This window comes from Phacochoerus africanus, chromosome 5, assembly GCF_016906955.1.
Source record: "Phacochoerus africanus isolate WHEZ1 chromosome 5, ROS_Pafr_v1, whole genome shotgun sequence".
NCBI lineage: Eukaryota > Metazoa > Chordata > Mammalia > Artiodactyla > Suidae > Phacochoerus > Phacochoerus africanus.
Genome location: NC_062548.1, coordinates 47,548,763 through 47,565,904, shown reverse-complemented (window position 1 = coordinate 47,565,904; position 17,142 = coordinate 47,548,763). Strand labels below are relative to the sequence as shown.

Here is a 17,142-nt window from a genome sequence, read left to right as displayed (position 1 = left end):
TGTAGCTGCTGCCCTAAGCCACAGCTACAGCAACATGGGATCTGAGCCGAGTCTGTGACCTACACTAGAGCTCCAGGCAACAATGGATCCTTAACCCATTGAGCAAGGCCAGGGATCAGACCCACATCCTCATGGATACTAGTTGGGTTCTTTACTGCTGAGTCATGATGGGAACTCCCATGCGAGGATTGCTGAAGCTTATCTTGGTTACCTTCTCACTGTTTAGGCAGCTGAGAAGTGGAGAGTAGAGAATGTGCCTAGCTGATTCTGTTAGAATAACATTTGAGGCCATTTCAATATTTCACTATTCATATTTCAATATTAAATTCATTTTATATCAAATGAATGATTGATATTAATATTAACATTAGTGAATATTCATTAATATCAAAGGCTGAGAAGCTATTATGCTTTTTAAGATTTCTTGATTTGGTATTGCTTGCTCACTGTTGTGTATTTCTCTGTTTCTTTAAATATTAAGATAACTAGTCTTACTCTAGCCAGACTTGGTGTATGGAAACCCTAGGAAAGTAATGGCAGCTAGAAAAAAAAGGGTGGGAGAAACAAGAAAACAGGTTTCTTCCTTTTCTCTGGTTTTCTTTGGTGCTCTGTATCTGTATCTCTCTGTCTGTGTCTGTATTCTGAGGTGCTAAGTTAGGACGAATTTGGCTGGAAGTAATAGCAAACTAAATATAAGTGATTTAAAATCACAGTCCTGGAGTTCCCATCGTGGCATAGGGGAAACAAATCCCACTAGAAACCATGAGGTTGTGGGTTTGATCTCTGGCCTCGCTCAGTGGGTTAAAGGATCAGGCATTGCTATGAGCTGTGGAGTAGGTTGCAGGTGCGGCTCGGATCCCGTGTTGCTGTGGCTGTGGTGTAGGCCAACGGCTACAGCTCCGATTTGACCCCTAGGCTGGGAATCTCCATATGGCACAGGTGTGGCCCTAAAAAGACAAAAAGACAAAAAATAAATAAATATGTAAAATAAAATCACAATCCTGTTTCTTGTGGTCTTGAGGTCCGGCAGTAAGTTCTTAGGGCAACAGTGCAATCTGAGATGCTGATTCTTTTTCTCCTGCCATCTGCTTTTCTCACCAGGTGGCTGTGTCTTCCTGCTTGAGAAGCTGGTTACCACAGTTCCAAGCTCCACATCCTCACTGACCACGTCTCATGCAAGAAGGAAGGAGGGGAAAAAAGAGATTTTCTCCTATATGGCCCTATCTTTTATCAGGGGTAGAAAATCTTTCTCAGAACTGCCCCCTGCCCAGATTGCCATCTCATTGGACAGGACTAACCCAACATGACTCAACCTAGTGAGGACAGAATGACCACTGATTGGCTTAGACTAATTGATTTTATTCTTTGGGTCAAAATGTATTTTTTTTTCTTTTTGCTTTTTGTCTTTTTAGGGCCTCACCTGCAGCATATGGAGGTTCCCAGGCTAGAGGTCTAATAGGAACTGTAGTTGCCAGCCTACAGCACAGCCACAGCTGCTCCAGATCTGAGTCACATCTGTGACCTACACCACAGCTCATAGCAATGCTGGATCTTCAACCTACTGAGTGAGGCCAGGGATCGAACCTGAAACCTCATGGTTCCTAGTCGGATTCATTTCTGCTGTGCCACGATGGGAACTGCAATTTTATTTTATTTCATTTTTCATTCGTGTGTGTGTGTGTGTGCACCTGCACGCGCGCATATGTGTGTGCGCACACAAGCACACACACATGCGCATTATATACATTCTTTTTCTCATACTATCTTCCATCATGTTCTACCCCAAGGGATTGGATATAGTTCCCTGTGCTGTTATTTCCTTCTAAATGAAGTCGGGGTTCTGTCAGTGAGGAAGATGGGGAGATAGTGATTGCATGTATAGGCGAGCAGTGTTCACCATATTCTTCTCTTCTTTTTCTTCTCTGATGTAATTTTTAGCATTTTACCGGCTGTAAACCTACTGATGTCTTCCAATCACCATCTAATTCTAACTTCTCTTGGGTTCCAGACACGTCATCATTTCCCACTGCACGTCCGCGTGTTTGGTGTCCTGCCAATAACTCAAATCATGTGTCTAAAATGGTACTCATTCTACTTCATCCTGGAATTTAGGAGATTGCTGTATTTCCACCAAAAATATTGATGAAGACACCACCACTCACCTATTCTCAAAAAACTGAGAGTCATCTTGGACTACTTCCTTATTATGTCCCACATCTAATTCCAAGTTCTCTTGATTTTGGCTTTTTCCAACTCAGCATACATTGTATCTTGTGTTTCCAAAGGGATCCATTAGTCCCTAGTGTGGCTCTGAATGTGCATTTGTATGGAAAAATGAACACATGTATTGTTTGTCTGGATAAATGAACACATGCATTGTTACATGTATTGTAACACAGGATATTGAACCTGGGAAGATCCTTAATGCCATGTATACGTACTAGCAAGCTAACCACAAAATCTTGGTCTGGTTTTGTGAAATAACACTCATTATAGTTATTTTTGTGAACTTTTATCATCTGTTCCTAATTACCATGCAGTAAAATAATGTTTAAGACAACAAATAATTATGTGTCAGGTTTAGCTTTTTGTAACATTTATTCAATTGTCATTGATAATAGTGTATCAATCCTTATTGTTGATGGGAATGTAATAGTAGGATATGCTCATCAGATTGAGAACTAGAAAGAACAGTGCTTATGTTCTGGAAAAGAAAGCTTGGTTTTTTCTTTTTAAGGCCACGCTTGTGGCGTATGGAAGTTCCTAGGCTAGGGGTCAAATTGGAGCTGCAGTTGAGGCCTATACCACTATGCCAGCTCTGAGCCACCTCTGCAGCCTATGCAGCAGTTTGTGGCCATGCTGGATCCTTAAACCACTAAGTGAGGCTAGGCATCGAACCCGCATCCTCATGGAGATTACTTCAGGTTCTTAACCAGCTGAGCCACAAAGGGAACTCTAGAAAAAAAAATTTAGATCACAGTTGTCCCGTGGTTGCCAAAATTAAGTTCATCCCATTTTAGCTGGTAGGATTTGATAGCAGGTGAAACTGAATGACACAGGAATGCCAAGGCAAGTTTAAAGGCAGACAGGTCAAAGCTTTTGGCCAATGATCAGCTCAAACAAACAAGGTAATTATTATAAATTTATTATCATAATTACAGGGCTCCCAGTTACTAGAATACAGACCTTCATGGCCATGGAAAAAGTACAACAACTTGGCTCAAAATGCCTTAGTACCTCCAACTCATTCAACCTGGAAAACACTGTCTGCTATCATTGAAGATGACTGGTCACACTCAGAGATCACAAGGAGTTGATATAAATATAATAATATGTTATACTTATATTAGAAATAATATTATAAATACATACATATATATAAATAATAACTTAAAATAACATTTCAGGCTTTGCCTTCTTCTGGAGGCTCAGCTTCAAGAAGCATTTTACTAAAACAAGCTCACTGTTTGTCATAGAATACTGTTGAGGCAGGAAGGAGAAATAATCTATTACATAGATATAATAGATATAATAATAAATATTATATACATAATGTACATGTATATGCTATGTATGTGTGTGTGTATATATATGTATATATATTTTTTTAAGATCAAATTGAGGTTCCAGAAACTTACAATGTTGGATATAGGGTCCATCAGCAACTTAAAAGCAAAAGGTAAGCAGGTGGAATGAAATCCTGGGTCCATAGCTTCTCATTCCAGCTGCTATTGTGGATACTTCTTAATATCCTCAGGCCTTAGTTAACCCATCTGTAATATGGGTAGAGCCTTTTTGGTAGCCATAGTCAGTAACCCTGGTCCTCCCAAGATTGTTATGCAGAATAATAATTAAAATGATTGGTAGTTTGTAAATGACAGTGTGTTTTTTAAATACTAAGCAATGTTATTTGTTAGTGTTGGTTCTACCAGACTTTGCTCCCTCTCTTACAAAGAGAGTAAACATTCATTTAGAATTACAAAGGCTCAGCACATGCTCAGCGAGTGACTAAGAGTGAAAGATTTAACTCCTTCATGTACATGGTACATACGGCCTGTCAACACTTCACAGGTAAGTAGACACCAGAGTCAAGACTGGTTTTCCAGTATCTGAAAGTCAGTGACAGAGGGCAACCCCGGTGCCATGTGCACCAGTTTTTCCTGCCTTGTGGCAATAAACAACTTTGGATGGGCGGCTGATTTGAAGTAGTCCATATTGCCATGCTTTTCCCAGAAGAAGAGGAGACTGGTCTCATCTTTGATGGTTTTGGGTGTCTCAGGCAGCTCCTAGGATAAGAAGCACAAAGATCTGTTAGAGAACAAGAGGATGCTAAAAAAAGAACTGATGCTCAGTCCCTTGGCATTTGGCCTTCGTGAGAAACAGCACTTTAGGACTATGACTCTGTAAAATGATGATATAGGTTCTTCATTCACTTGTTTATTCAGAAAGCATCTATTAAATGCCTATTAGATGTATAGCCTTGACTATTCATAATAATTGATTTCCTTGGTTAGCTGGAGAGACATCCAATTTCATCACGAAGATGGCCAAGACACTAGTGTCTTCTGGTGTTCTGGCAGGGAGGTTGAAACGTTGTTCTTATCTTACCTTCAACATGAACAGAAAGCATTTTGCATCAAATCTGAGCACTAGTGACTCTAAGACTTTTTTTTTTTTTTTTTTTTTGTTAAGGCCAAACCTGTAGCATATGGAAGTTCTCAGTCTAGGGGTTGAATTGGAGCTACAGCTGCCAGCCTATGACTCAGCCATAGCAATGCAGGATCCAAGCTGTGTCTGCGACCTGCACCACAGCTCAGGGCAATGTCAGATCCTTAACCCACTGAGCAAGGCCAGGGATCAAACCTGCATCCTCTTGGATACTAGCTGGGTTCATTACTACTGAGCCAAAACTGGAACTCCCTGACTCTAAGACTTTGAAACATTCAACCACTAAATGTACAAATCATACTTCGGGAAAACAATTTAGAATTTAGAGATGTTTATCTCTGTATTTAGGTCTATAGCTGAAGGTTAAGAAAACCAGTACACATACGCACAACTTCTCAGTCACATCAGCAGCTGAACCCTTTCAATACAGTTTTTTTCCCCCACTATTGTGATCTTTTTACAGGAGGAATATAAAAAAATCTAACAGTACTTTCATGGAAAAACAAAATTCAAATTCTAATTTGAGATGCTTCTTTTCTGCTCTTTCAGTTGAAAAGAACTAAATATCCTTTTGAAGTTTCCTTGGAGTTTTCAATGTCAACAAGGATTTTCTTTGGCTGTGCCCATGGCATATGGAAGTTCCTGGGCCAGGGATTAAACCGCACCACAGCAGTACCCAGAGTCCCTGCAGTGACAACGCCAGATCCTTAACCCACTGAGCCACCAGGGAACTCCAACAAGGATTCTATTTCCCAAACCTATTCGTCTCCTAGTTTTCCCCATCAGTAAATGGAATTTCTCCTCTTCCTCCTGTTGGTTCTATTTCCAAAATATAACCAGATTCTGTCCCCTTTCCACCTATCTCATGACTCCCCGCACACAGAATTTTTTTTTTTCTCTCTTTCTATGGCCGCACCTGTGGCATATGGAAGTCCCTGGGCTAGGGGCTGAATCGGAGCTGCAGCTCCAAGCCTATGCCACAGCCACAGCAATGCCAGATCCGAGCAGCATCTTCAATCTACACTGCAGCTCATGGCAATGCTGGATCCTTAATCCACTGAGTGAGCCAGGGGATACTTGTTGGATTCTTAACCCACTGAGCCACAATGGGAACTCCCCCCCGACTGTTACTATAAACTCTTAACTGGGATCTCTGGTTTCTCTATTGCTTTTGTTCTGATCTAGTCTCCATATTGGAAAATATAAGTAAAGTCAGGACATTTCCCTTTTTGAGGCCCTTTGAGGGCTTGTTACTATCCCTCAAATGAAATCAAATGCAAAGCTCTTGCAAATCTCAGCCTCTACGTAACTTTTCTCCTCAGAGTGCCCCAGCTCCATGTGTGTCCCTTCTATCTTTAAGGCTGGCCTGTAAACTCTGGAAGCTCTAGGCTGGGGTTTGGGTCCTGGCCCTCAGCTTTTGGCTTTGTACCATTGGCAGGTGATTAATCTCTGATCTCAGTGGCTCATATGAGTTTCTTGGAGGGAGAGCCCACTGTCTTAATGCCTACTATCACGTCGGGCAGATAGTAAATGTCAGTAAAGTTCCAAGATGGATGGAATAAATGGATGCCCAAGGATGGGAGGGGGATGGGGTGAGGCAGGGGAAGGAGAAAGAAGAAGAAGGCAATTTACCCTTTCTGTACCTTTGCAACTTCCACCCTGCTCTCTAATGGATCCTGCCTAGAATTAATTGCTTCAGGAGACAGACGTGGGATGGGGAGGCAAATGGGCAGGTGGGATTGTGGTAGGAAAAGAAGAGGACTGGGCACCCTGCTGGGGAGCGGGTGGTTGGCCTGTTGACTGAGAACAACTGACCTTCAGTAACACGGGTTCGTCTTCGTTTTGAGCACTCACAAACAGTCGGGTTTCTGAGATTCTTAGAGTCACAGGAAGTTGCGAATCATCATTTGATGTATAAGCAGCCATGTCAAATTTCACTGGCAATGAGAAAAGCCAAAGAAGAAAGTAAATCCATTGTACTGGTGTAAAATCAAGTGTTTATGAAGATGCTGTGTGTGTGTGTGTGTGTGTGTGTGTGTGTGTGTTATTTCCCCAACTGTTATGTAAGTACCTGAAGGTCAGGAATGGAATCTATACATTATTGGATTACTAGGCATTATTATTATTTACTAGGCAGGTAAACACATGGGTAATGGCTTTAGAATTTTCTGTGTTGAATGAATGCTTGGGGTTGAGCACTTATTGAATCTTTTTGTAATTCTGTGCATGAGATAAGACCCTGAGATTTGTGAGGTCATGAGTAAAATGGATGGGTTTAAGGAAGCTGACACACTCATATGTTGCTAACAATGACAGTGAAAAGTAGTTCAGTTTTCCTTAGAGAAAAGTGCTTAATAAGAGCTGTAAAATTATTTGTGCCTAGAAATCCAGCATGTGGGATATGCTGCAAAGAAATAACCTCTTAGGGAAAGAAATAATTTATACACAGATGTTTGCAACTGTGTTATTTAGAGCAAACCCAAGGGACCAGTATAGCAACATGATGGAATATTCCAGTGTCATTAAAATGGCAAACACAGGAGTTCCCATTGTGGCGCAGCAGAAACAAATCATACTAGTATCCATGATGATGCGGGTTTGATCCTTGGGCTTCACTCAGCAGGTCAGTGATCCGGTGTTGCCGTGAGCTGTGGTGTAGATCACAAATGCACCTTGGATCCCTTGTTGTTGTGGCTGTGGTGCAGGTTGGCAGCTGCAACTCCAATTCGACCCCTAGGCTGGGAACTTCCATATGCTGCAGCTGCAGCCATAAAAATAAAATAGGAAAAAAAAAGGTAAACACATATATTGTGGGAAAACTGTGTGAAATAACCTTAAGTAGGAAAATAGAACACAAAATAATTTGTAATGGGCACAGAGTGGAAAGCACATTAGCTGAAGTAGGTCTCATCAGAAAGAGCCCTGCTTGTTTACTGCAAAATAGACTCTTGGAATTTCTGAAAATAACGTTGTTTACTGATGACAGGTCCTGAAGTTAAAACATGTATATCATGGAAACTGGATGGGTGTGGCAACGTTTCTTGGATTCTAAATTTCATTCTTCAGAACATGTCTGCTGCTTAGTGGCTGTTTTGTCTCTTAATTATGTTATCAAAACAATGATGCTGGTTTGTTGTTATTTGTAAGTTTGATCAGCAGGCTTTCTAGTGGAGAGTGATAGCCCATCACTGGCTTCTGAGTAAATCTGGGTACGTTTATTTATTTATTATTTTGGAGACTCAGTTTTCTTATCTTTCAAATCGAAAGTAAGACTATCTCAGAGAATAGAAGGATACAGTAGCTCAGAAAGCTTTATACTGCACTAGTGCTTTCAGAGCTAGGACAATTTCCCCTTATGGAGCTTCCAGATTTGGCTGTGCTTGCTTGGAATTTTTACAGGGGGTTATGTGCTTCATTTGATTCTAAAAGAATTGTGCAAATCCCAGAATCTAGAGAGGTTCATTCTTTGAAAGCAGAAAGCTGAAAAGAGGAGTTCCCACTGGCAGTGGGTTAAGAACCCGACATAGTGTCCGTGAGGAAGTGGGTTCCATCCTTGGCCTTGCTCAGTGGGTTAAAGATCCCGAGTTGTTGTGGCTGTGGCCTAGGCCTCAGCTGCAGCTATGATTTGACCCTTAGCCTGGGAACTAACATATGCTGCAGGTGGCCATGGAAAAAGAAAAAAAAAAAAAAAAGAAAGCAAGCTTAAAAGAAATACAGAAATAAGAGGAAGGGGGAGAAGACTGTTGTGTCCGTTTACCTGCCTCATCCAGGTTATTCAGCACAGCAGCCATGAGGTATTGACCTGACGGGTCTCGAATGATGCTTTGATTGCGGGCATCATTCAGGATGCACTGGTGGTTGATGACCCTCATGAAGTTGTATTTCATGTTGCTCTGGAAGCTGTATGTTGCTGATCTGGGCTTGATGATTTCTGAAACCATTATCACAAGCTCAGGTTAATGTCTAGATACAAACATAGATGCTTTACTTGCTCTAATATAAGCATAGAGAATAGCTACGGAAGGGTCATAAGGAACATCCCAATCTCTGTGAGGAAACTGAGAGGGAAGTGAAATCACCCCGATGACAGAACAGGTTCTAGATCTCTCACTGCGGTTACTTATTTCTTTTACTTTTTTTTTTTTTTTGGTCTTTTGTCTTTTGTCTTTTTAGGGCTGTACCTGTGGCATACGGAGGTTCCCAGGTTAGGGGGTCTAATCGGAGATACAGCTGCTGGCTTATACCACAGTCACAGCAATGCAGGATCCAAGCCGAGTCTGTGACCTACACCACAGCTCCCGGCAATGCTGGATCCTTAACCCACTGAGTGAGGTCAGGGATCACACCCGCAACCTCGTAGTTCCTAGTCGGATTCATTTCCACTGCACCATGATGAGAACTCTGGTTACTTATTTCTTTTAACAGTTCGATTCTACAGGCAATAGATTTTTTTAAAAAAGAGATTATTTGTGCAACATGTTTGGTTGTTTGGAGCAACCAGGAAGACTCCTTCGATTCCCCACCTGTATTTGCAAGTTAATGCATCTTGAGAAAAAAAACTGAATCCACTAAGAATTATGTAATGTCACAGAGATGTGGGTCTAGATGTTTACTGCTCTTTTTTCCCCATTAGTTACCAAGGTTTTATTTTTATTTAATTATTATTATTTTTTTTGTCTTTTTAGGGCCACACCCTCGGCATGTGGAAGTTTCCAGGCTAGAGGTTGAATCAGAGCTGTAACCACCGGCCTACACCACAGCCACAGCAACACGGGATCCGAGTTGCGTCTGCGACCTACACCACAGCTCATGGCAACACTGGATCCTTAACCCACTAAGCGAGTCCAGGGATTGAACCCGAGCCCTCATGGATACTAGTCAGATTCGTTACCACTGAGGCACAATGGGAACTCCTACCGCCTTTTTGTTTTGTTTTGTTTTTGTACCTAGCACATTTCTGAACAGTGGTATGTATCAACAGCTCTACAAATATTCATGGCTCTGAGTAATTCTACTTCCAACAATCTTTTAATTATAAGAAAATAAATGATAGAAATGGAAATTTACTGGAAGTTCCCTTTTGGCTTAGCATGTTAAAGGTCCGGCCTTGTGCAACAGGTTGTGAGCCTGATCCCTGGCCCAGAAACTTCCACAGGCCACACATGAGGCCAAGAAAAAAAAAAAGATTTACTGATACAGATATTCATTTCTGCATTACTTATAATGGTGAAAAATCAGTGCTCGAAAATGCCCTTTAGTTACTGTTAGATGAAAAAAGTTGGATATAAAACTATATATTTGGTCCTAATAATGTTTAACATAGTTGTTTCTGCATGTGTATATATACAAAAAAGACTTTAAGGAAAGTACCATAGTGCTGGAAGTGGTAAACTTTGAGGGGTAGTATGAGTGATTTTAATTTGCTTTCTTATAGTTTCTCGTATTTTCCAATTTTCTAGGTGAACACGTGAATGTTTAGCTGTTACCTTAAAAAAGTTGGGTTTAAGTTTCATGTAGAGGCTTATACAGTAAAGGCATGGGAGAGAAAAACCATCATTTCTATAGTCAGAACTGCCTTGGTTTGAGGCTCTACCACTTACACACTATGAGATTTTGGGAAGGTCACTATCTTACTGAGCTTAATTTTGTCATATGTAAAAAGAGAATGTAGGGTGGTCATGAAGATTAGCGATAAGTCATTAATGAATTAATAAAGTGGGTAGTAGTAACAAAGCTAGTAGTAATAGAAATAATAACAATTATTATATTATAAATATATTATATTATGTTTACATAATATAGAAATACATTTAATATGTTTGATATATATTGTATTATTATAAATAATAATATATATAATATTAATGTAATATATAATATTACATTATAAAATAGCTAACATTTATTAGGTGTTTTCTTTTTTTCTTTCTTTCTTTCTTCTTTTTTTTTTTGCTTTATAGGGCTGCACTCTCGGCATATGGAGGTTCCCAGGCTAGGGGTCAAACCGGAGCTACAGCTGCAGGCCTACACCACAGCCACAGCAACGAAGGATCAGAGCCTCGTCTGAGATCTAAACCACAGCTCGGGGCAATGCCAGATCCTTAACCCACAGTGCGAAGCTAGGGTTTGAATCCACAATCTCATGGTTCCTAGTCAGACTCACTTCCGCTGAGCCACAACGGAACTCCTATTAGGTATTTTCTATGTGACAGGCATTATTCTAGCCTAGAAGTGTGAGAGTGTTGCCTCATTTCATCTTCACAACAAGTAGGGACTCTGATTATCTCCACTTTATCTCTGTTTTACAGTAGAGGAAACTGGAGCACAGACAGGTTAAGCAACTTGCCCAAGGACTCATAATTAGTATGCAGAGGAGCGTAACTTCTAAGTGGTCACCTACTAACTGCTTTTTGCCAATAGGCTAAAAGTCACAGAACCTTAACATTATGGCCACCAACAAGCCTGTGATCATGGATGCTAGACTCAGGTCATGGCTGCTCTCTCCCCACTGGAGAAGGATAAACATTAATTTTTCTTTTTTTATAGTTACTAGACTAATGTCTGGTTACCCTTTGGTCACTCTGATTCTAGGTTTTATTTTCCCTGCTGGCTTTATTTTACTCTGCTGTCCCCATTTTTTTTTTGTTGTTGTTGTCTTTTTTCTTTTTAGGGCCACACCTGAGGCATATGGAGGTTCCCAGGCTAGGGGTCAACTTGGAGCTACAACTGCTGGCCCAAGTCACAGCCACAGCAATGACGGATCTGAGCTGCGTCTGCAACCTACACCACAGCTCATGGCACCACCAGATCCTTAACCTACTGAGTGAGGCCAGGGATCGAACCCGCAACCTCATGGTTCCTAGTTGGATTCGTTTCTGCTGTGCCACGATGGGAAGTCCCTCACTTGTTAAAAAAATAAAAAACAAGGGTATTATTGCACTTGACCCCTTACCTTCTTCTGTGTCATTGGCAATGGCTTCCAGGTCGTCATCGGTGATGAACTGATTTAAACTCAACCGTCTCTTCTTCAGAATCTTCCCGTTGGCTGCCGCCACCACCACACTCTCCTTGAAGTTAAGCCTGGATGTCTTAGAGGTTTTAGAGGTACTCAGAGGCATAAGTTTATCCATGCCGTCCCCAGGAAGTGGCTCATAGCTGGCATCATAGAAGGACTTCTGTGAAGAAAGAAAATGGAAACTGAGAGGTTGTCTATAGCCATAGAATGAGACTCATTTATAAGAGTTTAGTTCAACAGACTTAGAGAGGATGTTCATTTTGGTTTTGGGTAACCCACTTTTCATCAGTCTCCCCCCTCCCCCATCTCTCCTTCCCTCTTTCCTCTTTCTCTGCCTCTTTCCCTCCTCATTCTTCCCCTCCCTCCCGTCCCTCCTTTTAGGATTTCCCTGGAAGGATGTGATCTCTTGGAAAGTCATTGTCATCCATCTGCAGACTCAAAAATGAAATGCTATGCTTAGTGAAGTAAGTCAGACAAATACTGTATGACATCACTTACATGTGGACTCTAAAAAAGAATACAAATGAATCTGTATACAAAACACAAACAGACTCACAGACATGAAAAACAAACTTGTAGTTACCAAAGGGGAGAGGAGCAAATTAGGGGTATGGGATTAACAGAGACAAATTACTATACATAAAATAGATAAACAACATGGATTTTCTGCATAGCAAACTATTTTCAATATCTCGTTTTATTTTTTTATTTTTTTATTTTTTTATTTTCCCACTGTACAGCAAGGGGATCAAGTTATCCTTACATGTATACATTACAATTACATTTTTTATTTTCAATATCTTGTAAATAACCTATAATGGAATGTAATCAGAAAAAAACCCAGAGTCACCATGTTCTACACCTGAAACTAACACAATATTGTAAGTCAACTCTATGTCAATTAAAAAAAAGGAGATGTGATGACACAGGTCTACAAATGATCTTCGTGAGTTGCAGCCTTCCAGTTAGTTCCCCCACAGTGGGTTACCCATTTGTGGGTATGTTCAAATATTTTAGAAATACTCCTTTGGGAACAGCTTTTAGAGCCAGTATTGAAGTCTAAGGCACTACCTAGGCTGCCTATTTGTGGTCTCTTAGCAAAACAACACAGCATGTGAGTGGTAAGATTTCCTGCTTTCTGTTGGCCTGCATCCTCCATCACTGCTTCATGGGCTATGATGTTCAGAGGATCACCTCTAATGTCTGGAGCTGGTGTTAGAGAGGATGCCACAGACATCACTTTAGGAGACAGACCCCAGGTGCAGTGGCCTGAAGAAGCTGTCCCAGGATGGCACTCCATTCTTGGGATTTCAGGAGAATTCTACTCTCTCTTGGAAAAAGTTGGTGAGCAGGAAGAAAGCCATCAACTGTCAGGTGGAGAGAGGCAGTCAGTCTCACTTATAATGAAAACATGCATGTGTCGGGACTTCTATTGAAGGTAAAACAAAAACATCTGGGGATTCAAGCCACAAACGGTTCTCTCTTGGTGGAGAAAGTAAAGTATAAGCATAGCAATCCCATAAGAAGTACAGTCATTTGCTTACCTGATTCAGAGAGAGATGGTCGATATCAGAACTGTATTCTTCATTTTCACTGTTAAACAAGGATACAGTTCTTTTGTTATATCACTATAGTCAATGGTCAACATATTTTAATAACCATATTAGCTTTGGGTAATACACACTCGCAGTCATTACTGTCATCTTTGAAAATTAAGGACTTCTATACATACACAAACATGCAGTAATTTGTACCTGATAATTTGGAATTAGTAATCATCAGGTCAGGACTTTAACTTTATTTATGCTCTATTTATAAACTGAAGAGTCATAATTGAACTTCAAGGAAAAAATTTAAGCTTCTGACTCAGGGGAGAAGAAATATTTTTGAAGCACCCATTTTAATTTTAACCAGATAGGTCATATGTTACAACTTGCTTTCATGTATTCACTAATGCAGAATTAATAATTTATCCCTTGTAAAATATCTAAGCAACATTTCTATAGCCTAGTCTGTCAGAGTATCTCAATAGGTAATGGATTTGAAAAGATATGTGTACCCCAATATTCATCACAGCACTATTTACAGTAGCCAAGACAGGGAAGCAACCTAAATGTCCACCAACAGAGGAATGGATAAAGAAAGATGTGGTACATATATACAATGGAATATTACTCAGCCATGAAAACAACAATATGGATGGACCTAGAGATTATCATACTAAGTGAAGTAAGGCAGTCAGAGAAAAAGACATATCATGTGATATCTCTTATATGTTGGATCTAATAAAAGTGATATAAATGAACTTATTTTCAAAACAGAAATAGCCTCACAGATCTTGAAATCAAACTTATGGTTACCAAAGGGGAAATGTCAGGGGAAGGGATAAACCAGAAGTTTGGAATCAACATATACACATGACTACATATAAAATAAATAACTAACAAGGACCTACTGTAGAGCACAGGGGACTCTACTCAATATTCTGTAATAACTCATATGGGAAAAGAGTCTGAAAAATTATATACATATATTATATTATATATACTTTCTCTATGTATAACTGATACATTTTGCTCTATTGAACCTAACACAAACTTGTAAATGAACTATACTCTAATAAATTTTAAAAAGGTAATGGGAACACTCGTATTTGTTTAAAGGGGTCTGCAATTTTAACTTTTTATTCATTTATCTTTCTCCTATGTCTGAATGAGATTGACTGTGTATGTTTCACATGCTCGAAGTACTGTGAAGCCATTTCCTGTTCCAGATTGTGATCAAGAAGTTTTCCTGAGAAAAGTTTCTTTTTCTGGCAGTCCATTAAAGCCCATTACTGTTTCAGGGCATATGAACCCGACGGAGGCTGTGACTAAGAAGATGTTGAAAACCACTACGACTCAGCAGACCTTAAAAGTCATCTTTCTAAAACGGCTGTTTCCCTGTAAATTCACTTCAGTTTACATGCTGGATGCTTAATTTCTCCTCATCCTCTTTGAACCTGACCTGACTTCAGAGCTAGGACACATCTCTACAGCCTCTGCAGATATGGCCCCAGGCTGGTTACTGTAATCCCAGCAAGATTCTGCTTTTTTCTCCCCCCTCTTTAGTGCCGCACCTGCGGCATATAGAAGTTCCCAGGCTAGTGGTCAAATTGGAGCTGCAGCTGCCAGCCTATGCCACATCCACAGCAATGCCAGATCCGAGCCGCATCTGCAACCTACACTGCAGCTCACAGCGAAGTTGGATCCTTAACCCACTGAGCCAGGTCAGAGATGGAACCCGCATCCTCATGGCTACTAGTTGGGTTCTTAATCCACTGAGCCACAACGGGAACTCCCTGGCTGGGTTCTAATATGAGTTGATCCCCTCGTTAAATCCCAAGAGACAGAATCTATTTCCTACCTGTAGCAGTTCTTCAGGTCTTCAAAGAGGTCAGGGACTTTGGCCATCTTCACTTCTGTAACAGAGAACACCAGTAGCTGTGAGTCCAGCCAGCTTCAGAACCAGATGCCTGCAAGGGGAACCACCTCCCTTTGGGCTTCTTGAGAATCTTCCTGAGTGACTTAGCTCACACCCACCATTTTGCCAAATCTTCTTTTCACTCCCTTGAATTATTTGCATATGTATTTGCCTCCTCTACTAGACTGTCAAGTTCTTTTAGAATCTTGGTATCCCTTCTGTGTCTGACCCAATGCACCACACATCGTAGGCATTCAATGAAAATTTGAGCAAGTAACTAACAAAAAAAAAAAAAGAAAACCTCAACAAGAATGAGCTATTTACCTTAAATAGATGCACGAACAAGACAGAGTTAGATATTTCCTGGTTTTCTCCTAATAGATTTTGGTAGAAGATATTCCCTCCAATGGAAGCCTTGGCTATACCCTCCTGCGCCCTCATATAAAGCCAGTTCCTCCATCCCTCCATTTCCCACCAGTAGAAAGAATCGTTTTCTGAAATCTGACTGTGATTATAACACACTCAACCAGAGAAGGACAGGAAAGGAAGGAAGAGGCTTTAGTTACAGAGGAGGGAGTTTGAGAGAGAACCGCCAAGAAGAAAAACAAAAAAATATTTTAAAAGCCAGAGATGTAATAAGAACAATACCTGTGCTGGCTGGAGCGACAAAGAGATGACTCGCTCACTCTCCGCGTGGAAACTTTGCCCCAGTCAGGCTCCTTCGCCTTTTGTCTGCTCTGGAGTGGGCGTGGCCATGATTGCATCGTGGGGAATTTACAGGGAAGAATTCTGCTTTGTATTTTTTCTTTCTTAACCTTATACTGGCCCAGAAAACGACAAATTTTATCCTTGATAACAGTGCTCGCAGAGATTCCAGGAATTTCTAACTTGTTTTATTTATTGCTTTACTCTAAACAATTTAAAACGTAGTCTGAGAAAAAGGGAAGAAGAACAGGAAACTTCAGTTTCTAAAGATATTTGGTGGGGGGAGGGAGGGAGAACTCCTAAAATCAGAATGGTACCTGACTGGAGCTGGGGAGGCTCTTCAGAGCTGTGGTTTGTGTTTGGGCCCATTTGTTTTTTTGCACTAGGTGAGGAGGGAGAGGGGGACAAAATATGAATGGATGGAATATTCAGCTGTCCCAACCCAATCTCTGCCCCGCAGCTAAGGGGTGGCTCTTGAGGAAAGCTGATCCATCTTTGCTGAAGAGGGAGGTTAGCTTGAGTAGGCATACCTGACTCTCAAGATGGGGTGACAACCTCCTGGTTAGGGCAGGGAAGAGGAGAGAAAAGTGATATTCAACCACAGAAATCTTAATCCTCTTACTTCTCTGAATACTGTCCATCTATTTCACACAGAAGTGGCAGAGCTTCAGGAGAAAACACTCGGCCCTGGTCATGTTATAGCGAAGTTGCCCTCCACCAGAGCCCAGAGACAAGTTGGGTCTTCTCTGGGATAAACCCAAGGATAAACCCTCCTCTAGGATGGGGAAAAGGATGGAACATGATACAGGATAGTGCATCGGTGTTGCCTGCCTGGTATCATCAACAACTTTTTCAGGATCTTGAGGCCGGTCCAGTTCAGGTGGTAGAACATCAGGCTCCTAGCAGATAAATGTTTCAGGTTTCCTGGTTGTAGTTTAAGCCACATTTTTCAAAAAATTTTTTTCATTTTTTAAAGTTTTATTATAGTTGATTTACAAGGTTGTGATAATTTCTGCTGTGCAACAAAGCGATTCAGTTATCAATGTACACATATCCATTCCTTTTCAGATTCTTTTCCCACCTAGATTATCACAGACTGTTGGGTAGAGTTCCCTGTGGTATACAGCAGGTCCCTGTTGGCCAGTCATTCCACTGACCACAGTGTGCATATGCCAATCTTAAACCTCCAGACCATCCAACATAAGCCACATAATTTTAAATGAAGGACATGCATAGACAAAGAAGGTAGAGGAGGCATAAAAAAAGTAAAGGGGGGAAGGCAAGTCCACAAC

The 17,142-nt window shown here is 40.8% G+C and overlaps 1 protein-coding gene across 1 annotated transcript; it reads right to left on the bottom strand.

Annotated features, from left to right (window-relative positions):
* Positions 1-3,129: 3,129 nt before the first annotated feature.
* On the bottom strand, positions 3,130-15,866 carry IL1A (interleukin 1 alpha). Its single transcript, XM_047781175.1, has 7 exons — positions 15,794-15,866; positions 15,089-15,143; positions 13,228-13,276; positions 11,621-11,843; positions 8,426-8,599; positions 6,484-6,605; positions 3,130-4,286 (listed from the first exon to the last, which is right to left on the bottom strand). Exons 2-7 carry the CDS (start codon positions 15,133-15,135, stop codon positions 4,089-4,091), a joined length of 813 nt encoding a protein of 270 aa, XP_047637131.1. The 5' UTR covers positions 15,136-15,143; positions 15,794-15,866; the 3' UTR covers positions 3,130-4,088.
* Between the last annotated feature and the right edge of the window lie 1,276 nt (positions 15,867-17,142).